Genomic DNA, 27637 nt, shown 5'->3' with positions numbered 1-27637 from the left:
ACTGCTGCAGCCTGTGATTGGCTACAGCGGTCACATGCGATGAAAGGTCATCCCAGGAGGCCGGCTTGGACGAAGAAGCACAGAATTCTGGGTAAGTATAAGATTTTTAGTTTTTTTCTGAGTTGCGTTTCCTGCGGCAGAAACGCTGATTTTCTGCTGCAAAGAACATCTGCTATTGACTTCAATGGGAAAAACCCGCAATCTCTATTGAGTCCTAAGCGAGTTACAAAAACAGCCAGGCCTGCTTGTGCGGAGATGTGCGTGAGCACATCTCTCCATTGATTCTCCGCCTGGATGCCAGGGACCATTGATTCTCTGCCTAGAGGTGGCGGATGACCCCCGTTGCAGATACCGAAAGAGATAGCCAGGTACAAACCTGCCAGGGTCTTCCTCCTCATTGACAAACAAGAGAGCCAAAACTCTGTATACAAGTGGTACATGTCCACTGCCCCCTATAGTTAAATTATTAAACAATTTGATGCGGGATTAAAAAAAAATTATGATATTTCTTTTATAAAATGGCCCAATAAACAGCAGCGATAACAAACGGTAAAGAGGGTCAACTGGAAATGAGTGGTCACGCTGAATAGATAGAGATTAGACCCTCTTGTTTTCTGCTGGAGGAACCCTCGAATTACTAGACTACAAAATCTACCTGTAAATGAATAGATAACCTATAAAATCCACGGTTTATTGCAGGTCGTCACAGTTTTATGGGACGATGTTTAACTTTACTGCCTTCTCTGCATAAAATCCGTGTGCGCTTTAGTTTTCTGTAGAGTAAACCGCTCTGGGCCAATAGTCGCTTATCATGTCATGGAAAATAGGGGGCGCCGCGTAAAAAGAATAACATATTACAGGTGTTCAGATTCTCTTCAATGGCCTATGAGACTAGAAATATAGATTTTAAGTCAATATACAAAAACGGAGAAGCTCAATTGCCTAAAAGAAATGACAAAAGGGTAACTAAATGTTCAGAAAACTTCTGACATGTCAGAAGTTTTTATCGGTGGGGGTCCGAGCAATGAGACCCCGTGCTAAAACGTAGAAGCAGAAGCGCCCGGGTGAGCGCTGAGCCACTTGGTTTTTGATCGGCTTTTCTCAGAAAGCCAATGTAACGGTATACGGACTCAATGGAAAGCCTATGAGCCCTTACACCGTTACATCGACTTTCAGAAAAAAGCTGATCAGAAACTAAAGTGGCTGAGCGCTCACCCGGGCGCTTCTGAGTTCTAGCGATCGGTGTGGGTCTCAGTGCTTGGACCCCCACCGACCAAAACTTCTGACATGTCACTATGACATGTCAGAAGTTTTCTGAAAGTTTAGTTACCCTTGAAATTCAGCAAAGTCCAAGCAGATCTCCCATTGGACGCAGGGGATTCTAGTGTAGAGGGTGGGCTCTAGCGGCCTCTTGATTGGCCAATAGAGCAGTCACTCAGAACAGACAGTGACACTTCGACCGCCACACTGGGGGAACCAACCATCGGCTTCTCGGTCAGGAGACAAAAGTTGTGGTTATGATGTCTCCCCCCCCCCCCCCCATATCACGGTCAGCATTTCTGAGGCCTCATAACTAACAGATTTCCTTTAATCGTTGTATATGAAAACCTTGCGGATATACTGGATAGTCTTTCTATCTCTCATCAGTTGCTGCTTGCAGTCAGTGAATGGAAATCTTGTTTTTACATACAGAGGCTTAAAAAGGGGTTGTCTCATGAAGACAACCCCAGTCCATATGCACTATTAGGGCACATGGACATCTATAAGAACATCATACCGGAGAGCTATCCGGTTTAAATGGCCGCCATGTAATGCTACATTTCCACAGCAGGGGGCACTGTAAAGAAAGAAGTGGCCTAGTAAAAACGGCTGATCTACATAAAAAAGGAGTTGTCTCCATAACACCTTTAAAAACATATAGATCTCATACAATTTACCGCTGAAAGCTTGTTACAGATGAATCCAGTCCAGGCAATCTTCTATAAGAGGCACAAATGTCTCTCCTGTCCTGATAGTTATTTGCAATATATCAATAAAGGTACAATATCAACCTATCAGGGTTTGTCTGAAATGAGAAAGTGTTTCCTCCCCCCCCCCAGAAACAGCGCCACTCTTGTACATGGGCTGTGCCTGGTATTGCAGCATTCAAGTTAATTGGGGCTAAGCTGCAATACCCAACGCAAGCCCACGGACAAAAGTGGCGCTGCTTCTGGAAAAATAAAAAGGCAGACCCTTCATAGATACACATTTTAAAAACATCACTTCCCCCCACGTAACCAGTCGGCTATCAAGATGAGAAGTCGAGGTTTAACAGTATAAAGGTTTGTGAAGAAGAAATCATATAAGATTTAATCAAAAACCATTTCCTCTGTGGTCAAAACAGATAAAGTGAAATGTTCTGACTCATTTCAGAAATATTAGGAAATAATCTAGAATCTTGGGGCAAGCTGAGCTCCCAGCCGTCGTTATCAACAGAGACCCGTCATGGATGTGGGAGAGTGGAAATGAAGATGACGGGGGAAGATGGAAGTAAAAAGCTTACATGGATCAGGAGGATGATTCACACAAGGAGGGGGAGGGCGCACATAATTGTTCTCGGCAAGTTATCGGCACTTTTCCACATCCAGATTGCACTGTACACGTGTGGAAATGACGGAGAGGAGAACACAAGCATTTCTGCAACAGCTAACCTGACTGTTAAAGAGGTTAAACCCCTGTCCATATGACCTATTAGGACATATAGACATTATAGAGCTGGTCCCCCGCGCAGGACTCCCCCCTACGTGCCAGAACGGAAACCCCCACTTTGGCAGGGCGGGACGGAAATTCATTTGGATGTCCGGCATGTAATGATACAATTTTCCTTCTTTTAAAAAAAGGGAATAGGGCTAAGCTGCAATACCAGAAACAACCTTTGGCGGTGCTGTTTCAGGGGCAAATATTAAGCAGACTTTTTTTTTTTTCCTTATAGAACACCTTTAATGTTGCTTGTAGATCCCTTTTAGACCACTCCTGGAGCCAATTAGATTTTTCTGGTGCCCAGCAGAGCTTTCATAGACATAAGAAAATAAAACTACAAAGTAACGGCTAATGGCTTAATTCTGGAGGAGATTATGGTGCCTGAAAGAAACATTGTACTCAGAATTATTTTAAGAGAGAGCAATTTGCTGTGTAAATTTGGAGGCCACAGTTAGAGTCAAGCGGTTATATTGTATACCTGACAGCGTGGTGGGGCAAAACTGTAGTCTGTTGCCAAGGGCAACCTGTAGTATTCTAAAAACAGCGTTGAACATAGAAGATAACCCAAAATTCCTCAATATAAAAGTACAAAAAAAGTAAAACCGTATTTGAAAAATTGCTCAAATTTGTATGTAGATTGCAGAATGACTACTAGTGAAGGGTACAAAAGGAAGAGACAGTAGAGGGCAGGCAAGAGTCTTTTTATACTTATATTTACCTGGGTGACCACAAAGCTCAGTTTCTTTACTTCACAATGTGGCTGATACTACCTATCCAAGTATACAAAAGGAAGAGCAGCTCTGAAGCACAAACTGCTGCTCTATCAAGGGAAATACTGTGCAGAATAGTAGGACAAGACCCATTATTTAGGAGTAGAAGCTCTTTAAACCAACAGAAATTTCTGCAACGGTGCACTAAACATCTATAACAATAGTTGGTGTCAAAGAGGCTCTGTCACCACATTATAAGTGGCCCATCTTGTACATAATATTTATTTATTACATTTATACTTATTTAAAATATCCCACTGTAGGGCCCTGGACCTGAAGTGAGCTCATAGTACAGCTGGGATGCATGATGTCATGATGCCCAGGACGGACATAGCTTTCCTGAAAGAGGTCATATGGCCTAGGTAGATTTCTGATACTCCGTCTATCAGGGGATAGATTTGGTCTTCTGGAAGGAAGGACATCTGCTTGGAGGAGTGCAGCAGAATTCCTAGGAATACGCATCTGTTTGATGGGTTTAAATTTGATTTTCTTTAATTTATGTTCCATCCTAACCTTGCTAATATAGCGCAAACTTTTTGTAGGGTCAAGGTCGGAGATGTTTCTGCGACCAACAAAAAATCGTCCAGGTACAGGATCAGGAGGAGGTCGTTCGTCCGGATGTAAGAGGTAATTTCCGCTATTAGTTCCGAGAATACCCTTGGAGCTTGTGAGATGCCAATGGGGAGGGCTCTGTATTGTAGGTGAAGTAAAGACCCATTGAGGGTCACTGCTACCCTCAGATATTTTTGATGATGCTGACATATGGGTACGTGGTAGTAAGCATCATCCAGGTCTATTGATGCCATCACACAATCCCTGGAGAGGAGATTTATAGTTGAAGCAATACTCTCCATGCGCAAATTTCTTGTAGGTCAGATAAAGATTTAATCCTTTTAAGTTTATTATGACCCTGTGTTTTCCTCCTGGTTTGCTCACCAGGAAGAGAGGGGAATAAAAGCCCTGACCTGTGTCTGTGCTTAGAACCTGAATTAGGACTCCTTTTTTTTAATGAGTGTCAGGACATCTAATTCTAGGACTTTCTGCTGCTCTGGGTCCCTTAAAAACCTTGAGGGAAAAAAATCTGTCTGGGGGGAAGAGACCTGAACTCCAGCACGTACCCTGTCTTTAGGATTCCTAGGATCCGCTGATATTTTCTGCCAATCCTTGAAAAACAGGGAAAGACGACCCCCCACCATGGACCCTTTGGCGTCATTGTTGGTCTCTATTTTTAGGGTCGTTTTGGGGCCTGAAGAGAAAGGCCTTATTGAGGACCTAAAGCCCTGTCCCCTAGGGTTAGGTCTTTTGTTATTAGGCCTTTTGGAGTGAAAGGAAATCTTTTGTTGGCCTTGCCTGTGTAGGGAACCCCTTCTTGCTATCTGACGCTTTTTCCAGTAGGTCGTCAAGCGGGGGTCCAAAAAGATAATCTCCAGAGCAGGGAATAGCGCACAGCTTCCCTTTGGATCCAGTGTCTCCTTTCCAGGTTTTTAGTCAGATAGCTTGTCTAGCGGAATTTGACAGGGCTGCTGATCTGGCGGAAAGGCGTACAGAGTCTACTGAGGCATCTGCCAAGAAATCTGCAGCCTTAGAAAGTATTGGAAGGGAGGATAACATTTGATCCCTAGAGGTCTTGTCTTTTAGATGAAGCTCTAATTGTGCGAGCCAAATTTTCAGAGATCTTGCCACACAGGTGGCTGCAATGCCCGGATTGAAGGCCCCTGTAGAAGCTTCCAGGTCTTTTTTAGATAGAAGTCGGCCTTCCTATCCATAGGGTCACACAAGGAGCCTAGATCTTCAAAGGGAAGGGAGTGTTTCCTTGAAATTTTAGCTACTGGGGCATTGAGTCTAGGGGTATTATCCCAGTCTTTACATACATTGTCCACAAAGGAAAACTTCCTTTTGCGGAATTTGGGAATACCTGCTTTCCTAATCAGGACTTTTCCATTCTCTTTTAATGATGCTGGTTATGTTCCCATGGATGGGAAAGGTTCTATTCTTTTTAGGCCCCAGGCCTTGAAACATTATGCCCTGGACAGACCGAGGTTCCTTAGGATCATCAATGTTTATAGTAGCCCTTACAGTCTTGAGGAGTAGGTCTATGTCTTCTGTTGGGAACAAATTCCTCCCTGCCTCATCTTCACCTGAGGAATCTAAGGAGCTGTATTCCCCTTCTTCTAGTTGAGAATCCTCCTCAGCTGAGGAATCAGAATCTATCCGGCTAGAAGAGGCAGATGGTAAATCTTTTTTCCTTTTAAGGGACTTTAGCGAGTTTCTAACTTCTGCCCATACAATATCTCTGATACTTAAAGAGGCTCTGTCACCAGATTTTCAAACCCCTATCTCCTATTGCAGCAGATCGGCGCTGCAATGTAGATAAGAGTAACGTTTTTTGTTTTTTTTCAAAAACAAGCATTTTTGGCCAAGTTATGAGCATTTTTATATTTATGCAAATGAGCCTTTATTAAGTACAACTGGGCGTGTTTAAAGTTAAGTCCAACTGGGCGTGTATTGTGTATGTACATCTGGGCGTTTTTACTTGTTTTACTAGCTGGGCGTTGTGAATAGAAGTGTATGATGCTGACGAATCAGCATCATCCACTTCTCTTCGTTAACACCCAGCTTCTGGCAGTGCACAGACACACAGCGTGTTCTCGAGAGATCACGCTGTGACGTCACTTCCTGCCCCAGGTCCTGCATCGTGTCAGACGAGCGAGGACACATCGCCTGGGGCCTAAAAAGAATAGAACCTTTCCCATCCATAGGACCATAACCAGCATCATTAAAAGAGAATGGAAAAGTCCTGATTAGGAAAGCAGGTATTCCCAAATTCCGCAAAAGGAAGTTTTCCTTTGTGGACAATGTATGTAAAGACTGGGATAATACCCCTAGACTCAATGCCCCAGTAGCTAAAATTTCAAGGAAACACTCCCTTCCCTTTGAAGATCTAGGCTCCTTGTGTGACCCTATGGATAGGAAGGCCGACTTCTATCTAAAAAAGACCTGGGAAGCTTCTACAGGGGCCTTCAATCCGGGCATTGCAGCCACCTGTGTGGCAAGATCTCTGAAAATTTGGCTCGCACAATTAGAGCTTCATCTAAAAGACAAGACCTCTAGGGATCAAATGTTATCCTCCCTTCCAATACTTTCTAAGGCTGCAGATTTCTTGGCAGATGCCTCAGTAGACTCTGTACGCCTTTCCGCCAGATCATCAGCCCTGTCAAATTCCGCTAGACAAGCTATCTGACTAAAAACCTGGAAAGGAGACACTGGATCCAAAGGGAAGCTGTGCGCTATTCCCTGCTCTGGAGATTATCTTTTTGGACCCCCGCTTGACGACCTACTGGAAAAAGCGTCAGATAGCAAGAAGGGGTTCCCTACACAGGCAAGGCCAACAAAAGATTTCCTTTCACTCCAAAAGGCCTAATAACAAAAGACCTAACCCTAGGGGACAGGGCTTTAGGTCCTCAATAAGGCCTTTCTCTTCAGGCCCCAAAACGACCCTAAAAATAGAGACCAACAATGACGCCAAAGGGTCCATGGTGGGGGGGTCGTCCGACACGATGCAGGACATGGGGCAGGAAGTGACGTCACAGCGTGATCTCTCGAGAACACGCTGTGTGTCTGTGCACTGCCAGAAGCTGGGTGTTAACGAAGAGAAGTGGATGATGCTGATTCGTCAGCATCATACACTTCTATTCACAACGCCCAGCTAGTAAAAGAAGTAAAAACGCCCCGATGTACACACACAATACACACCCAGTTGTACTTAAGAAAGGCTCATTTGCATAAAGATAAAAATGCTTATAACTTGGCCAAAAATGCTCGTTTTTGAAAAAAACTAAAACGTTACTGTAATCTACATTGCAGCGCCGATCTGCTGCAATAGGAGATAGGGGTTTGAAAATCTGGTGACAGAGCCTGTTTAAGGCGAAGTTTGTAGACTCTTCCGAGATAATGTTGTCTAAACATTTCTGACAAAGCCTTTTATTATAGGATGATGCTAGTTTCTTTTTACACATAGCACATTCCTTGTTGTGGGCCTTATCCTGTTTTTTCCTAGGACAATCTCTGACCTAAACATACGTACAAAAGAAAGGGGAACAGTGTTTAGTATGGAAGAGGTTTTGTTTTTTTTTATCTTAACCCATAGCCCTGCCTTCCTCAAGTACCGGACTGGAGGATTTGGTTGTGACCGAGCGGTCAGTGCGTCCTGGTGCTTCTCCTGGCGTTTCCATAATGGAGGAAGACGACTGTAGACCGAAGCTCCTGCTGTTCAGGCCTAAATAGGCCTTGGATTGGCTGGGAGCACCTCCCCCCCACAAGGGTCACCAGGACCACCACCTCCTGGAGTGTTGGACGTGTCACCCCGCCGGAAGTGACGCATCGCGGCGACCGGAAGTCTCCAGTGAATGTGCCGGAAGCTGCCAACGCTGGGCATGGTACAGCCCAGAGAGCCGAACATGACCCTGGGAAACCGCTCCCCGCCAGAGGAAGGACCACCGTCTGGACCTTAAACCACCTCCAAGGAGGGAGGCGATGGACCGGGAGAGGAAGGAGTACCTGTACCAGGCTTAAGCTTGCTCCCTCCAAAGGAGACTTACACCTTTCAGAGCACCCCTAGTGAAAATAAGGTAAGACCTTGCTAGGGGGTCTGCAACCCCGGGAGAAGTGTTTTTCTTCAGGACAATACTTCGATCCCGAGGACAGGAAACCTGACTGGGTGTATGGAGAGGTGTGTCCCTTTTTATATCCTCAGGTTTCCTGTCCAACGGATGGGACATCTCTCCAGGGGTGCGGTCATAGGTGAAAGGGTAAAAATATGCGTGGCAAATCCACATGTAGTACGCATCATGTGCATTTGGCCTAACTGTCCTTTAAGTAACAAAGACTTTTTTTGTTATAGACCCATTCTTTATCAGTATATGGACAGAGATCGTTCCATCCATGTCACTGGCAGCACTGAGGGGTAGGGCACTTTGTATATGTGACATTACGGTATATGGATGTCAGAGTGCGGTTCCCCACTCTGGACCACCCTCTATTAGCATGGGTGGCAAAATGCTGCAAAGAGTGTCCCTGCTCTGGAGGACTCGACACAACTGTGTATTACATGGTTGCCTAAAACATTTGAACGGGTGCCATGTGGGACTACATTTTCTCAGAAAAAATTTTTGAGTACAATTTTTTGATTGCTGGCACCCCCACTGATCATGAGAACGGGGTTCCGAACCCCCAGACAATCCTCACTGCATTATACTCGTCGGTTTCCATTATTTCCATAGACTTCACGAACCCCATATTAACGCATCCCAGCGATCTGAAAACGATCGCCTATCCTTTTAATAGCTATAAATTATTGATTCTGGGACAATCCCTTTAAAAACTAAATCTAGATGGTGCAAATGAGCCAACCACCTTGCCTCCAAAACAACATTAACGGAGCGGAAATAAAGCATGTTATATAGGGCTAAGCTGCAATACCACACACAACCTGTGCACAAAGGTGGCACTGTTTTTGGAGGAAAGCAGCCATGTTTTTCTAATCTTGCACAACCCCTTTAATTTGCAAAAATAAAGCCATACTTAAATCCTAATATTCATTTTTTTTTTTTTTAGGGCTAAAGATCTCATATAGATTAATTTTACTGCTCACTCAAAATGCTCATATTTTTACAGCTCATTTAGATTATATCGCAAGACGTCTTGGCCTCAAACCTTAAGAAGTTCAAAGACAAAAAAGAAACTAAGCATTTTTTATTCTACAAATGAAAAAATCTGAAACATCTGATATACATAATGGATCAAAGTGCAGGCAGAAGATGACATCTCCGTGTTGCTGTAGAATTTGCGAAAGACAAGATTTTATGAATGAACGTTAATCATGTGATCAGGACTTCAATAATTTAAGGCGGTTATATGACCGTAGGCTTCATAATGAGACGCTGCAGGGTGAGGGCTCATAGACAGAAGGGATATATTTGGCAATTTTTTCTCAACCAGCCTCTGACTGGCACGCCGTTTAGTGGGTGCAATTACACCCTCAAGTTAGGCCACCTCACCAGACTTTAGCATGAACTGACAACGACAAAGCCGGAGAAACCAACCTTGGTTGGTCAATTTTTTGGCTTCCTTCACAGGTCTCTGGATTTTCAGACATCAAGATAAACTTCAATGCCTACCAATCAAATACTATGAGCGTCAAAGACTTGCACATAAGGTGTCGGCAGTGATGTCACGGGGGTGACCCACATCCTGAACCCTTTGGAAAATCTTCTAATTAAACCTCATTGTTAGTCTCCGGGGAGGTGTTGATACTCTAACGATTAATTAGTGGAAATGTCAACGGCAGCTAAGCAAGAAGGAACCATCAAGCTGACAAGGACAAAGATCCGACGTCTAATGGCCTGTGCATGTTCAACCTCACGGACGTCAATCTCAATTCACTACCCGCTATAGGTCATGTTCAAGATGGTCGGACAGCATGTTCACATCAAAATGGCGCCATGGACTCAAAAATATGGCTATGATCAGATGACTGTTCTGATTATCAGCTGTTCTGGCTGCCTCCAGGCGCCAGAAGTAATAGGGTATGTGCACACGTAGTGTTTTCAGGTGTATTTCGGGGCGTTTACGCCTCAAAAAAACACCTGAAAAAACGGAAGCAGAACGCCTACAAACATCTGCCCATTGATTTCATTGGAAAATATGGCGTTCTGTTCCGACAGGTCATTTTTGGAGCAGTTTTTCATTGACTATAGAAAAACAGCTCCAAAAACGGGCGTAAAAAACGCGAGTGGCTTAAGAAAATGTCTAAAAATCAGGAGCTGTTTTCCCTTGAAAACAGCTCCGTATTTTCAGATGTTTTTGATTTTGCGTGTGCACATACCCTTACAGTGGATGATGCCGGAAGCAGATGGCTCCGGTCATTGTATAGCGGCTGTGCTTCAGTTTTGCTCTTATACAAGTGAATAGGAGCAGTAACCCAGCATGGCCGATAGACAGTGGTTGGAGCCATCTGCTTACAGCACAGACCATTGCATAACTTCCAGCGCCCGGAGGCAGTCGGAAGGCCGATTGGTGCGGGGTTCGGGTGTCAGACCCCCACCGATCATACACTGATGACCTATCCTGTGGATAGGTCATTAGAGTGAAGAACCACCGCCTGCCTGGACAACCCATTTAAAAATAAAATAAATGGGCTGGGTTATGGTGGATCCCTGGAAGATAAGTGAAAGCCTTACAATTGTTTGGCCAACATCTCACATCAATGGATAAAATTAGACTTGTTGGAACAAGGTTGGACAAAATACCACAATATTACTTTTTGGGTCGTCAACAATAATAAAATTTAAAAAAATTGCAAAATTTGAAGACACAACAGTGGGCTTCACCTGTCGAAGTGATTGCATTTATAGGTACATAACATCACATCGCCCAAGAATTGCTGCAGAACGTTATAGGGAAGCACCATTGAATAACGTGGTCATGTTATGCTACTTAACTATGGACGCAACGATAAAAGTGCATGCTCTGTCTATTAAAGGGGTATTCCAGCCTCCAGCGTTTTTCACCTATCCAATAGTAGATCGATGGGGGTCTGACAGCTGGGAGTGCCCACTTTTCATCAGAATGAAAAACCCCGGACCCCTTTTCCCTGCAGCCACATGATGGCAGCTAGGAGTTTGTATAGAGCGGAGGCGGGGCATGCGCAGTACTGTTCCATTTAAAGTCTATGGGGCTGAGCGCTCAGATCCTCTCGGCTAATTGGCCAAGAAGGATCATGTGATTTAGCAGATCAGATTTTTGCCACCATCATCTCATAAGATTTATGAAACTATAGGCTGCTTAAAAAGGAAACGGTCTGCCATTTGAATCCACAAAACTGCTGACAGCGTTATATACAGGGTGGGGATTTTAGTGCAACTATATCGGTGGTGTCGGTCATGCAAGTTGCACGAGTGCCACGGAGGCGGCTCCTTGATGTTAAAGTGCTCCAGGCTCTCCTCACTGAATGCTGCCAGCCCCTTCCTTCTGAGTGATGGCTCTAGCATCCATACAGGAGACCACTACAGCCGTCACTCAGGGTAGAGGCTAGCAGCGAGCAGTGAGGAGAGCCTGGAGTACTTGAACATCAAGGGACCGCCCCTGTGGCCCTTGCATTAAATGTCAATTTCTCAGTCAAGCAACTTGCATGACTGACACCACCGGTATAGTTACGCTACACTCCCCATCCTGTATATAGCACGGTCAGCAAATTCGAGTCTGCTGACAGATTCCCTTTAAAATAATTCAGAGCAATCCCATCAGGCAAATCACAGAAAGGAAAACTTGCTAATTTTATCCAAAAACTTTCTAGGTACTATTTTGTATTACCTTTTTGCATTTATTTTTCTACACTTGTATTGCGAGATATAGTTAAAGCATTGTACATAGAAGCCTCTGTCGCCATCGTTTCTGGAAAAGATAATAAGTCTTCCAAAGGATGTTTTCCTGCATGAAATGTGATTTTAAAATCTAATTTATAACCCGCATGCACGAGGTAAGTCATACAGCGTGTCAATATCCCCAAAGCAAAGCGCCATTAAATGCAACGCACATACCAGTATATCAAACGTACAATTTATTCTATAAAACTGTACCGACAAGTTGTGGCGGCAGCATCCTGAGCTCCGGGTGGTACTGACTGCATTATTACAAAAGTTCACACCGTAAAGGGGTACTACAATCCCAGACATTTATGGCTTATCCACAAGATATGTTATGAACATGAAAAAGATGCTCAAACCTATGTCCAGAACCGGGATTCTCCGATCCATCTGGTGAGGTGGCCGCCAAATAAAAGTGGTAAATGGAGAGGTGCGCCTAAACAGCCAAGCAAGCGTTTGCCATGTAAGTCTAAGACGGGAAAACCTCAATCCCATACTTCCATAGACTCCCACTGAAGAGTGATGGTCATACATGAGCAGCCATGGTTCTACGGAAGCCATTGACACCCCCAATGTCATTTTCAGACATATCCGAATTGAAATTTAATTTCGGCCTTCAAGGGAGACATCTTGGACCACAGCTGTGTGGATGTGGTGTATTTCTTTACTTACGCGAGTCCAAACACCTGTTCATGAATGAGCAGGGCGTCCATTGAATGTACTTAGGGGTGGGCGAGTAATTGAATCTATTTAATTAATTCACCATTTCAATTAAGCACAAATCTGATTTTGGTAAAAATTTTAACATTTTGAATATCGGCACATGGGGATGCGGCAACAAGGTGTGGAGGAGGCTGGGGAGCGGGACTCGATGCTGGTGGGGAAAATAAGTAAAGGTAAAAAGAAGTGGCAGGAGTGATTCACAAGGGCAGAGGACAACAATGTTGGTGAAGAGAAGGAAGACGACACCTTGTTTGAAAAGGGGTCCAGAGGATAAGGAAGGCCGGAGGAGGAGAGCAGAGGCTCAAGTGCGGCTAAGGAGGTTTTACACATATAACGCTCGTTGCCGATAATTGCCCTTTGTAAATAAGGTAGCGATCAGCGCTCGCTGCACCGGATGATTTTTGACCGGCGTAAAAGGCCCTTAACCCCTTAAGGACGCAGCCTAGTTTTGGCCTTAACCCCTTAGTGACCAGCCCATTTTAGGCCTTAATGACCAAGCTATTTTATTCGTTTTTCTATAGTCGCATTCAAAGAGCTATAACGTTTTTATTTTTTCGTCTACATAGCTGTATGAGGACTTGTTTTTTGCGGGATTAGTTGTGCTTTTTAATGGCACCATTTTTGGGTACATATAATTTTTATATTAACTTTTATTAACCTTTTTGGGAGGGATTATTAAAAAAAACTGAAATTCCGCCATTGTTCTATGCGTTTTTAAATTGACGCTGTTCACTGTGCAACGTAATTAACATGTTACCTTTATTCTATGGGTCGGTACGATTACGGCGATACCACATATGTGGAGGTTTTTTTATGTTTTACGACTTTTGCACAATAAAAACACTTTTGAACTAAAATTATTTGTTTTTGCATCGTCGCTTTCCAAGAGCCGTAATTTTTTTATTTTTCCATCAATGTAGTGATTTTTTGGGCTTGTTTTCTGCGGGACAAGACGTAGTTTTGAATGGTACTGTTTTGGGGTACATGGGACTTATTGATTCATTTTTATTATGACTTTTGGGGGGCAATGGAAAAAAATTGCAATTTCGCCATAGTTTTTGGCGTTTTTTTTTTACGGTGTTCACTTTGCGGTTTAAATTACATATTAACTTTATTAATGGAGTCATTACGGTCGCGGCGATACCACACATGTGTACTTTTTTTTTTTTTTTTTACACTTTTACTAAATAAAACCACTTTTTATGGAAAAAAATGGTTTTATTTTTTTACTGTACTTTTTATTAATAATCTTTATTTCACTTTGATGACTGATTTTATTAGTCCCACTAGGGGACTTTACTGTGCGATGTTCCGATCGCTGCTATAATGCTCTGGTATACTTCGTATACCAGAGCATTATTGCCTGTCAGTGTAAATCTGACAGGCAATCTGTTAGGACGTGCCTCCGGCATATGTCCAGGGCAGACCTGGGGGCTTTTATCAGTCCCCCGGCTGCCATGACACCCCATCGGAGACCCGCGATTGCATTCGCGGGCCGCCGATGGGTGAGAGAGGGAGCGCACTCCCTCTGTAAACAAAGTTAAATGCCGCGGTCGCTATTGACGGCGGCATTTAACGGGTTAAACGGCCGCGATCGAAGTAAACTTCGATCGCGGGCGTTGGAGCAGGAGCTCAGCTGTCATCAGACAGCAGAGCCCCGGCTCCTGCCTGCACTGGAGACCCGTGCAGGACTTAGACTAGGCTGACGTGAAAAGGCGTCAGCCTAGCCTAAAGCCCATTAGTGAATTACGTTAAAAGGCGTATTAGTGGTCACTAAGGGGTTAAGGCTCAGAGCCCATTTTTCAAATCTGACATATTTCATTTTTTTTGTGGTAATAACGTCGGAATGCTTAAACCTACCCAAGCAATTCTGAGATTGTTTTCTTGTGACACATTGGGCTTCATGTTCGTGGTAAAATTTGGTCGATATATTCAGTGTTTATTGGTGAAAAATTGCAAAATGTAGAGAAAATTTTGAAAAAATAGCATTTTTCAGAATTTAAATGCATCTGCTTGTAAAACAGACGGTTATACCACCCAAAATAGTGACTAGTTCACATTTCCCATATGTCTACTTTAGATTGGCATCGTTTTTTGAACATTCTTTTATTTTTCTTGGACGTTACAAGGCTTAGAACATAAACCGCAATTTCTCATATTTTTAAGAAAATTTCAAAAGCCTTTTTTTTAAGGTACCTTTTCAGTTCTGAAGTGGCTTTGAGGGGCCTATGTATTAGAAACCCTGATAAAACACCCCATTTTAAAAACTAGACCCCTCAAAGTATTCAAAATAGCATTTAGAACGTTTTTTAACCCTTCAGGCATTTCACAGGAATTAAAGCAAAGTGGAGGTGAAATTTGCAAATTTCATTTTTCTTGCTGAATTTCAATTTTATTCATTTTTTTTTCTGTAACAAAGAAGGTTTTACCAGAGAAATACTACTAAATATGTATTGTCCAGATTCTGCAGTTTTTAGAAATGTCCCACATGTGGCTCTACTGCGCTCGTGGAATAAAACACAAGCCCTAGAAGCAAAGAAGCACCTAGTGCATTTTGAGGCCTCTTTTTTATTAGAATATATTTTAGGCAGCATGCCAGGTTTGAAGAGGTGTTGAGGTGCCAAAACAGTAGGAATCCCCCAATAGTGACCCCATTTTGGAAACTACACCCCTCAAGGAATTAATTTATGGTTGTTGTTACCATTTTGACCACACAGTTTTTTCATAGCACGTATTTGAATTGGGCTGTGAAATGAAAAAAATTTCATTTTTTCCAATAAAATGTCATTTGTGATCAAAATTTCTTATTTTCACAGGGAACAAAATACCCCATTTTGTTGCCCAATTTGTCCTTAGTGTGGCAATACCCCATTTGTGGTGATAAACTACCGTTTGGGCTCATGGGAGGGCTCAGAAGGAAAGGAGCGCTATGTGTTTGTTGGAGTCCAGATTTTGTTGGATTGGTTTTCGGGTGCCATGTCGCATTTGCAGAGCCCCAGAGGTATCAAAGCAATGGAAACCCACCAGAAGTGATCCCATTTTGGAAACTACACCCCTCAAGGAATTCATTTATGGATAATGTGACCATTTAGACCCAATAGTTTCTTCACAGAACTTATTTGAATTGGGCTGGGAATGAAAAAAAATATATATTTTTTCCAATAATATGTCATTTTATCTTAAAAATTCTTATTTTCACAAGAAATAAAATACTCCATTTTGTTGCCCAATTTGTCCAGAGTGCGGCAATACCCCATTTGTGGTGATAAACTGCTGTTTCGGCCCATGGGAGGGCTCAAAAGCAAAGGAGCGCTGTTTGTTCTTTGGAGTCCAGATTTTGCTGGATTGGTTTTCTGGTGCCATGTCACATTTGCAGAGCCCCAGAGGTATCAAAACAATAGAAACCAACCACAAATTACCCCATTTAGGAAATTACACCCCTCTAGAAATTCATTTATGAGTGTTGTGACCATTTAGACCCCATAGTTTTTTCACAGAACTTATTTGAATTGGGCTGGGAACGAAAACAAAATTATTTTTTTCAAATAATATATGTCGTTTTGGCTGAAAATTTCTTATTTTCACAAGAAACAAAATACCCCATTCTGTTGCGCAATTTGTTCTGAGTGCAGCAATACCCCATTTGTTGTGATAAACTGCCGTTTGGGCCCATGGGAGGGCTCAGAAGGAAAGGACCACCATTTGGCCTACTGGGGATTTCCTAGTGCGAAGTCATGTATGCAGAAGCACCTGAGGTACCAGTACAGTTGAAACCCGCAAGAAGTGACCCCGTTTTAAAAATGACACCCTTAAGGCATTCATCTAGAGGTGTAGTGAGCATTTTGACCGGAGACCTACACCCCATAAACTGTAATGTGGGTTCTCCTGGGTACGGCAATACCCTACATGTGGCTGTTATCAGCTGCCTGGGCATGCAGCAGGGCTCAGAGGGGAAAGACGAGGGGGGATAAGCGTCAGGGTAAGTAAAATTGGTGTAAATTATAAACCAAGGGATGTATGATAAATTTTAAAACACTCTTTCATACAGAGCTCTGGTTATTCGGGACACGGGTCACATTGGTATATTGTGTCATCCCTTATAGTAGACTTTGCACCTCTTTTGACTTTTTCCCTTCTTGCCAGTTTGGGGAACTTCTCCTGGAAAGTGTTGCCGCCCTGGTACGATGCGTGTGGCCCCGCTTCCAGAAGTACTGGGTGCCCCCCCTTCTTGGTCCCTAAAGATTAGGTTCTTGATAATCACCTCTTGAAATTCCAGGAAAGTTCCCGTCTGGCCTGCACAGACGTAGCACGTACGCATTGTACAATGCCATCTGTATGATGTGCCCGGCCAGCTTCTTATACCACACCGCATGGCGCTGTAGGGCTTCAGGATTTGATCTGACAAGTCCATCCCTCCCATGTACCTATTGTAGTCCAGGATGCAGTCTGGTTTGGGGGTGGCCTTTCCTTCATATATCCTAAATTTGTAGGTATACCCTGATGCACTCTCGCAGCTTATATATCTTCACGCCATACCTTGCCCTCTTACCCGGCAGGTACTCGCGGAATTGAACCCTCCCTTTAAAATGTACCAGGGACTCATCAATAGAAATACACTTCTCGGGGTGTATGATTGGGAAAACCGGACACTGAAACGGTCTAATAGGGGTCTCCTTTTATACAAACGGTCAAAACTGGGGTCACCTCAGGGTGGGCACGGCTCATTATCAGTATAATGTAAGAAGCGAAGTATTGCCTAATTTATTTATTTTTTTAGGTTACAGTTCAGTTCTGAAGTTGCTTTGAGGGGCCCATATATTAGAAACTCCTATGAAACACCCCATTTTAGAAACTAGACCCCTCAAAGTATTCACAACAGCATTTAGAAAGTTTATGAACCCTTTAGGTGTTTCACAGAAATTTAGAGCAAAGTAGGTGTGAAATTTAAATTTTTATTTTGTCAGAAAATCCTCTTTATACCATTTTTTTTTACAACACAAAAGGTTTTATCAGAGAAACGCAACTTAATACGTATTGCCCAGATTCTGCAGTTTAGAGAAATATCCCACATGTGGCCCTCGGGCGGTAATGGACTGAAGCACCGGCCTCCGAAGCAAAGGAGCACCCAGTGGATTATGAGACCTATTTTTTATTAGGCACCATGTCCGGTTTGAAGAGGTCTTGTGGTGCCAAAACATTGGAAACCCCCCAAAAGTGACCCCATTTTGGACACTAAACCCCTTGAGGAATCCATTGTAGTTTTCTTGGGGAGCATGCGGCTTTTTGATCAGTTTTTATTCTATTTTTAGGTGGCGTGGTGACTAAAAAACAGCAATTCTACTATTGTTTTTTTATTCTATTTTTTTTACAGCGTTCACTGTGCGCTATAAATTACATATTCACTTTATTCTGCGGAGCGATACGATTACGGCGATACCAGATGTTTATAGTTTTTTTTTATGTCTTATGGCGTTTGCACAATAAAATAAGTTTTGTAATAAATCACTCACTTTTGATGTTACCTTATTCTAAGTGCCATAACGTTTTTATTTTTCCATCAATAAAGCCGTGCGAGGACTTATTTTTTGCGTAACGAACTGTAGTTTCCATCAATACCATTTTTCGGTACATGCGACTTTTTGATCTCTTTTTATTCCATTTTTTGGGAGGTGAAGTGACCAAACAATTGTGATTGTGGTACGGTTTATTATTATTTTCTTTTACGGCGTTCACCGTGCGGGATAAATAACAAAATAATTTTGTAGTTCAGGCCGTTACGGACGCGGCGATACCAATTATGTATAGTTTATTTGTTTGTTTATATATTTTTATTAATAATAAAGGACTGATAAGGGAAAAAGGAGGATTTTTACTTTTAAATCTTTTATTTTCGTATTTTTACACATCTTTTTTTAACTTTTTTTTTACTTTATTACTTTGTCCCACTAGGGGACTTGAGGGCAGGAGGCCCTGATCGCTATTCTAATACACTGCACTACATGCGTAGTGCAGTGTATTAGAACTGTCAGCTACTCACTGACAGCAAGCATAGTGGGTCCTGACGTTGTCAGGACCCACTAGGCTTCCGTCTATGGCATAGCCGGACGCCATTGTTTGGTGTCCGGTTGCCATAGTCACCATCGCAGCTTAACCCCTAGATCTCTATAGAACGCGGCTTTTAAGGGGTTAATCAGCGGGGACACAGCGATTGGTCCCCGCTGTAGGAGCTGAGACAGCAGCTGTCACAACTCCTGTATGTGTCGGGAGGACGGCCGAAACGCCCGTTACTCCCGAGACGTACTATTCCGTCATGGAGCGCGAACAGGGCGCTTTCCATGACGTAATAGTACGTCACTGAGCGTTAAGGGGTTAACGGACTAGAGGCCTGGTATTATTACAAAGTGGAAGGCTTTAGTAACGCGAGCATCTCAGCCACAAAGTGGAGACAACGTAACGTTACAGAGCAGGGTCGCAGAGTGCTGAGGCGCATTGTGCATAAAAGTCGCCAACGCCTGTAGGGTTAGGCACAGTGTGGGTTCGGGAAAATGTGGGCGATTGGCAAGTGCCACAGTGGACCCCCTGTATACCCCTCATTAGGCTTGACAAGCGTAGAAAATTTTTACAGCGTAAACTTTACCAAAATGACCATGGGCCCTCTTAGCCTTGATTCTGGCACAACCACTGTCATGGTGTTCTTTTAGCTTGTTTAGTAGAAAAACAAGAAAAATCGAGAAATCGAGAATTGTTCTCAAGCGGCAGAATTTGAGAGTTAAATCTTTCAATTTTTCGCATGTATCCCCAAGCATTAACTGTACTGTTTGTAAACGACACAGCAAACACAGCCCTGGCCCCGAAAGTAGTATGCAGCCGGTAATGGACCTATAAAAGAATGAAGAGGAAAAGCTGGATGACAATCTCCGGGATATGGACTGGCTGCCCCTTAAAAACGGTTGTCCAGGCACGGGGCGGTTTTTCATACCATAGGATAGGTCATCACTATATGATTGGTGGCGGTCTAACACACGAACCGATCGGCTGATTCGCCTGCCTCCGGGCGTTATGCAGTGGTCGGTGTACACTTGAATAGGAGTAGAGCTGCAGTACTACAGCACAGTTGCTATACTGTGACCGGAGCCATCTGCTTCCGGCACAGCCAGAAGAGCTGATCGATGCAGGGCCCACGTATTGGACCCCCACAGATCATCTACTGATAGGTCATCAGTATGAAAAACCACCCCATGACCGGACAACCCCTTTAACAAACAGCGAAAGTTTAAAGGCTATCAAAAAGGGGAAAATATATATCTATAGAATACAAAAAAAACATTCAAAATGCTGCTCAAACTTGGATATAAAGTAGTTACATTAACATACCCTACACACAGATACAGAGAAACCCCTCCAGAAGACCACCACCCTTGATCATCTAGACCTGCTTTATCTAGGATTTTCCAATATCTTCTATCTTATGTAATTTTTCAGACTAGAAGACGAAGGGCCTGCTCACAACAGCGTTGGCTTTCCGTTCCGGGGTTCCGTCTAAGGTTTCCGTCAGGTAAACCCCGCAACGTTAAGTCAAACTGAAACCACAGCTTCCGTTTCCATTGATATCAATGGTGACGGAAACTTTGCTAATGGTTTCCGTTCGTCACCATTCCGGCAGGTTTCCATTTTAACGACGGAATCAATAGCAGAGTTGACTGCGCTATTGATTTTGTTGGATAACGGAAACCTGCCGGAATGATGACGAACGGAAACCATTAGCAATGTTTCTGTCACCATTGATATCAATGGTGACGGAAACGGAAGGTGTGGTTTCAGTTTGACTTTCCATTGCGGGGTTCACCCAACGGAAAGCTCAGACGGAACCCCGGAACGGAAAGCCAACGCTGATGTGAACAGGCCCTAAGGCTTCGTTCACATCTGTGTCAGGGTCCCGTTCTGACGTCCCGCCTGAGTTTCCCGTCAGAACGGGACCCTGACTGAAACAAATGGAAACCATATGGTTTTCATTTGTTTCAGTCAGGGTCCCGTTCTGACGGAAAAAAACTCAGACGGAATGTCAGAACGGGACCCGACACAGATGTGAACGAAGCCTAAAGCTGGCAATACACTTTATCATAGCTGACGGCCGAAAGCTCATCCGGTCGGCAGCTATTTTTCCTGACTCGGCTCAGCCAAGGGTGAATTTGTCCTCAGGGAGAAAGCCGCCACCACCAGACTACTCTTCTCTAATAACGAACAATTCAACATGCCAGACCCTCCTCTTCCCTAACATCTGCCGTCGGGAAGATTTGGGACGCCATTACACATGGTTTCCGTTTTTCATAATAAAAACCTATGGTTGACGGATACTGCTGCGTATAGAACGCCATTTTAGCAGGATAAAAGCTAAAGAGGACCTGTCACCTCTCCGGACATGTGTATTTTAGTAAATACTTGTATTCTCCCCATTTTTTTTATTCTGGAGCATTTATTAAAACTCTGTTGTACTGTTCCCTCTGTTATTCCTCCTTCAAATTTATGAATAAATTGACAGCTGGCTGTTACCAGTTGGGGGTACGTCCCTACACAGACTGACCATGTCCAATCAGTGCTCACATTCTCAGACAGTGCAGGGACACGCCCCTTTGACACAGGGAATAGGAACAGCCAGTTGTCAATTAATTCATAAATTCTAGGAAGAATAATAGAGGAACAGCGGGGTTCTAAGAAAAGATGTACCAGAATGGTTATGGCATGGGGACTAAAATTATTTACTAAAACAGACATGTCCGGAGAGATGACAGGTTCCCTTTAAGGAAACACACAGCATAAATACTGCGGATTTTCCGAAACGGAGGTTAATGCGGAAAATCCGCAGCGTAACACAGCAGCAGCAGAGTGGATGAGATTTGAACAAAGCTCCTCCACACACAACCGGAAAAATCCACCAAGAAACCGTTTATAAATTGACCTGTGGTAAGTTTCTTTAATTCGCATGTCAATTAACGCTGCGGAATCGCTGCTCTTCCGTTGCGGGTTTATTGTCCATTGAATTTAATGTGGAGGTAAATCCCGTAACAAATAGCCATGTGTTGTGACTGAAGCGCTGGGAATCAGCCGCAAAAATTGCAAATAAGAAAAAAAGTTTACACTCCTCCTCTGTCATTGTCATAGCGACGTAATCCTCTTTTCTGAGCGCAGCCCGGCCTCCTGTGATGTTTCATCCCATGTGACTGCTGCAGCCAATCACACGGACTACAGCGTTTTTCTAAGAAGCCAGGATGTATTTAGAGCAGGGGAATGTGTCGCCATGACAACACCGGAGTGATAAGTATATTCCACCCGAAAAACTGCACCACAATTTGGTGCGGTTTTTCGGACGGAATCCGCTGCAGTTTCCAGAACGGATACGCTGTGTACTTTTACACAGCGTATATCTGGGTCACAGAGTGTATTTTTCCCGGAAACCGCATGTCCTATTTTCCTGGGAGTCACGCATCCCTCCATAAAGTGTAGTCTGTGGAGGATCGGTGACAACGCATCCTGCACGGGTCCACCCCTACGTTTGTGTGAATGTAGCCTTGGGGCATGTTCACACGCTTAGCAAAAAACGTCTTAAAACATGGAGCTGTTTTCAAGGGAAAACAGATCTTGATTTTCAGAAGTTTTTTGAGCCACTCTCGATTTTCGCTGCGTTTTTTCACGGCCGTTTTTGGAGCTGTTTTCTATAGAATCTATGAAAAACTGCTCCAAAAACGTCCCCCATCGGAACAGAACGCTGTTTTTCCCATTGAAATCAATGGGCAGATGTTTGGAGGCGTTCTGCTTCCGGTTTTTCAGCCGTTTTTCGGGCGTTTACGGTCCGAAAAACGGCCGTGTGAACATACCCTTATAGTATATGCTTATCAGCACGAGCACACAACAATACAGGGTAGAGCCACCGTCCAACTTCCCATTGTTTCTTTGTCACCTTCAGCTACTAGAGGGTGTCAAAGTGCACACAAGACCCTTTGGTTTTTAGAACTCACAATAGCTGTTGGCAAACAAAGGGTCTTTTGTACACTTTTCACAGAATGACCATGGTCGTGTAAATAAGCCCTTAGGCTAAGTTCACACCAGCGTTAGTAAACGTTTACCTCTTTTCCGTCAGAGGAAGGGGGACTCAAAAACACTAAACGGAAAGAAACGGTTACATTAGAATACACGGATTTCAATGGTAATTCTTTTGTTTCATTTGCTTTCTGTTTGTCAGGTTTCCGTTTTTTTCAGGCAAACAAAAGCTCTGCAACCAATCAGATCCAAAACACTGAAGTGCACCCCATTATCTTGAGGTACCAGATCCTCAAACACAGAGATTAACCCTCGCTAACAGACCTCCTAAATGACTATGTCCTGATCTCTCCTACACCTTAGTGACCTTCACCTCAAAGGGTCCCGTCATTCCTACGCGCAAAAAAAAAAAAAAAAAAAAGGGTCCTCCAGACTTGGGTCACCAGCGCTCCAACACCTTAAAAGAAAACGCCCCCATAAAAAGCTAAGAGACTGTTCACACCAGGCTTCCATATATAACTAAACGGACACTGACGGAACCCACATGCTCATTGCGGCATCTATCCGTTTTTCCTCAAATAGGGGTTGGGAAAGCGGGTATTATTTTCTTCTCTATTCTCCCCCAAAATGGCAAAGAAATCTGGTTCCTTCTAGGAATCCGAATGCCACATATTGGCGCACCGCGTACACTTATGTGAGCGATTACTCTGAATTATGATCATCTGACCTCCCACAATGCACTGCTCTGTGGTAAATTATGTTTTCAGCCTTAACGGAGGATAAACATACCATATAAATAAAGCAAAGCAATTGCAAAAATATTCAGCATTTTATGTAGATTCTAACTATGGTATGATGTAAACATGTGGCGCAAAAGTGGAGTTCTCCTTTAAGGTCACCAGGGTTACCGCACAAAAAGCACCCACAGTCCTGTAACACCATACACCACAGAGGGCCCCAGTGTGTTGTATCCCCACATCCTAAAGTGTCCCCCAAGCCCTGAGTCACTCTCCTCAGACACATCTCCACATACAGATGCCCCTTATGCCCTTTTACCCCCAATGCCAATCGTCATGCCAGCCTTCACCCCCGCTCACCCGATCCTTCATCCTCCAGCTCTGCGCCAGGGACTTGCAGCCCTCGATCTTCTCACAGTGCCGCTTCTTCATGAAGGCAGCCGGCAGGTTCCAGTCATTGAGCTCCTCATCGTCTCCGAGGCCCAGGACGGGGCTCTTAAGATCCATCCCGAGACTCCTGTATCTCTCCCCAGAAAACAAACCACGAAAAGCTCTTCAGCGCAGCGGTACGGACGCCGCCATATTGGGAGGGTCCGGCATGCATTGCGGAAACGGCGGCCGGCGAAGGACAAACAAGCTTCGCGGAGAATTGCGAAATCAAAAAGCGGGACCGCGTTATACTTTGCTGGTAATTTTTTTGCGTTGAGGGAATTTGTCAGAGAATATTTGCACCAAATACTAATATGTGCCAGTAAATATAACGCATCCAGTCGTCCTGGAATGATATGAATCATTTTATTTTAGTTCATGGAGATGCTGGGTGATGTCCAATATGGCTGATACAAACATCCAAAGGTATCTGGAGATAAGCGTATGGGGTGGGGGGCAAAGCTATGGTGGCAGCACTTGCAGGGTATCAGGTGTGGCGGAGGCACTTATGGCAGGAGTTGGAGGGGACACCTGTGGCAGAGTCGCTTAGTTGGAGCCGGCGTTCCTGTGGCAGTTGCCTAGTTGTGGAGGGCATTTCTGTGGCAGAGTCGCTTGGTTTGGAAGGGCATTTCTGTGGCAGAGCCGCTTAGTTGTGGAGTACATACTTGTGGCAGAGTCACACACTTGGTGGAGGGCACACGCTGAAACCAATGTCCACATGCGGTGGCGAATTGCACTTATTTAGGGAGGGCAATCCTGAGGCAAAATCGCTTAGTTGGGGAGGGCATTTCTGTGGCAGTCACTTAGGGAGGGCTGGCGCCGAAACCACACCACATGCAATTGTGAATGGCAGCACAGTTTTGCCAGTAAAACTGTGGTATTTCCCACAAGAGCACGCGGGCATGCAAACTGCATATGGACGTGGTTTCAGCCATGTGCGGCTCCCGCCTCTTCTGTTCTCACCCAAAGGCTAGATTCAGATGAACGTAGCCAACCTTGGACGTGAACCCGTGTGGGACGTGTTATCACACATCCCCATAAACTAGAGTCTATGGAGGGATGTGTGAAGCCAAAAAAATAGGACATGTCCTATTTTTTCACGGACCCTACACGCGCTCCGTTGAAAATACGGTCGTGTGAACAGCCCCATTGAAGTACATGAGTCCGTGTGACGGCCGTTGTTTTAACGGCAGTCACACAGACTACAAATACGCTCGTCTGAATGAAAATTTTCGCCAAAACCGCAGCAATACGCAGGAATTCTTCGATGCGCTTACGTTTTGATGCATTTTTCGGCGCGTTTTCATTCGATTTTTCCACGTCACTAGGCAAGTACAATTCGCAAGTGGAAAAGCAAGATAAATTGACATGCTGCGGATTCTAAAAAACGCACTACAGGTCAATTTTCGTCCCGAAAAATACTGCAGCGTGTTTCCTGGAATCTCAGTGACTACGCTGTGGATTTGCCGCACACAAATCCGTGTGGTAAAATCGCACGTGATATGCATTGTGTGCATTGAGCCTAAGAGTGGATTCAAATATTGCGGATATGTTTCTAATGTTGACGTACTGAGTTCGCCACATAGTAGGTTTCTTGATAATTTGCCTTGCCACATAACCTGAGCCATCGTTACATTATCTTGGGGGTGTACTTATTTTCCATTTTAAAAGTGTTGAAAATTTTGTTTTTTGACGTAGAAATGTCGCAAGTTGACTTTTGATGCATTTACACCGCTTATGGCACTTTGGGGCTGATTCAGACGAACGTGGCGTTTTTGCGCACACAAATCACGCAGCGTTTTGCCTGCGCAAAAGCCACTTGACAGCTCCGTGTGGCAGCAGCATATGATGCGCGGCTGCGTGATTTTCGTGTAGCTGCCATCATTATAACACGCCATTTGGATGTTTGTAAACAGAAAAGCACGTGGTGCTTTTCTGTTTACATTCATCCTTTTGACAGCTGTTGCGCGAAACAGCCAGTTCGCACGGAAGTGCTTCTGTGCGGCATGCATGGTTTTCACGCACCCATTGACTTCAATGGGTGCGTGATGCGCGAAAAACGCTGAGATATTGAACATGTCGCGCTTTTTGCGCAGCGGACAAACGCTGCGCAAAATGCATGGACTGTCTGTACTGCCCCATAGACTTCTAATGGTCCATGCGAGCCACGTGAAAACCACGCGGCCTGCACGGACGCAATTCACGTTCGTGTGATTCCGCCCTTAGGATAAAGAGGGCGGGGACACAGAGACTATGCTTTTACTTTAATTTATGCCAGAATCTAGCGGAAATCGACGCCCGCCTGCCGTAGATTTCCCATTGACTCACGGACAGCAGAAGATGCAATACATTTATTAAGAAGCATGCGCCAAAGAAACGCCAGTCTTTGTAGATCTGCCCTTTAGTGTTAATTCTGGGGGATAAACAGCAATTTTTTTTTTAAATTACAATATATAACCTTTCTGGCCAAAGGTATGTGGAGACCCGACCATCACACCTATATTAGCTTGCTGGACATCCCATTCTAAAACCATCGGCATTAATATGGCGTTGGCCTTCTTTAGTGGTATAACAACCTCCACTCTTCTAGAAAGGCTTTCCACAATATTTTTAAGGGTGTCTGTGGGAATTTTTTGTTTATTCCCAGTATTCGAACAATGGGCTGGTTCCCGTTAAACCTCCCAACTTAAAACAAATGTATTGTGGAAGGGTTAGCTTGTAAAATATAACTTTTTAAATTTTTCCTAAATCAAATGGAATAACAATGTCAATGTATATGGTGTTAATATAGTTGTATTGCATATACAGCCTACGTATTCAGCTAGATGAATATTAGATAGACGTTCCTAGAGTAAATACAGCAGGGTTGCTAAGGATTCTGGGAGTATACATTGGTATTTTGCTTGTCCCTAAAGCTAAATTTCAGTCCTCACTGTTGACAGCGATATCGGGCACTCGTTCTGAAAAGAACGACCCCGTTGTCTCTGGAACCTATCCCTGTATTAACTTCCGTAAACTAGCTGGAGCTCCTACTCCATGTAATTGTATAAGCCTACGTGTTCAGCTTATAAGTATCCGATAGACGTTCCTAGAATGCATACAGCAGCGTTGTTCAGGATCATAGCATTATACAGTGGTATTCTACCTGTCCCTATAGTTGAATCTCAGTCCTCACTGTTGGCAACGATATCGGGCACTCGTTCTTAAAAGAACGCCGCTGTTGTCTCTGGAACCTATCCCTATAATTGTTTCGTAATTCTGCTAGAGCTCATACTCCAAGTGTCTGTGGGAATGTGTGCCAAAAGAGCATTTGTGAGATGAACCACTGATATTACGGGAGAAGGTCTGACTGGTAATCCCCTTTCCAATTCGTCCCAAAGGTGTTGGAATAGGTTGAGGTCAAGCCTCTTTGCAGCCACTCGAGATACCTTTCCCTGATCAGATTACCCACACCCCTCAGATAATAAAAAAGAAAAAAAAATGTCTGCTCACCGCTCCTCTTTGATTTTTTTTCTGCCGGGTCCCCTCAAGCTCTCCGAACATGCAGCGTTTCACACAACGTACTGATGCCGGGTATCGTCGGGACATTGTATGTGACGCAGCGCTTAAAGAGGCTCTGCCACCACGTTATAAGTGCCCTATCTCCTACATAATGTGATTACAACAGTGTTTTTTTATTTCGAAAAATGATCAATTTTGACCAAGTTATGACCTATTTTAGATTTATGCTAATGACTTTCTGAATGCCCAACTGGGCGTTTTTTAGCTTTTAACCAAGTGA

The 27637-nt window shown here is 43.9% G+C and overlaps 1 protein-coding gene across 4 annotated transcripts in view; it reads right to left on the bottom strand.

Annotated features, from left to right (window-relative positions):
- The window catches only part of RPTOR (regulatory associated protein of MTOR complex 1), a 220386-nt gene extending 196345 nt beyond the window's left edge, over positions 1 to 24041 (bottom strand). For all 4 annotated transcript variants that reach the window (XM_075846163.1, XM_075846165.1, XM_075846164.1 and 1 more), the window contains exon 1: positions 23788 to 24041. In XM_075846163.1, coding sequence (XP_075702278.1) covers positions 23788 to 23934 — 147 coding nt within the window. In that variant the 5' untranslated portion in view covers positions 23935 to 24041. The remainder of the gene's footprint in view (positions 1 to 23787) is intronic.
- Positions 24042 to 27637: the final 3596 nt, after the last annotated feature.

The sequence above is a fragment of the Rhinoderma darwinii genome, chromosome 13 (genome assembly GCF_050947455.1).
Source record: "Rhinoderma darwinii isolate aRhiDar2 chromosome 13, aRhiDar2.hap1, whole genome shotgun sequence".
NCBI lineage: Eukaryota > Metazoa > Chordata > Amphibia > Anura > Rhinodermatidae > Rhinoderma > Rhinoderma darwinii.
This window is presented reverse-complemented; position numbering and strand designations above follow the sequence as displayed.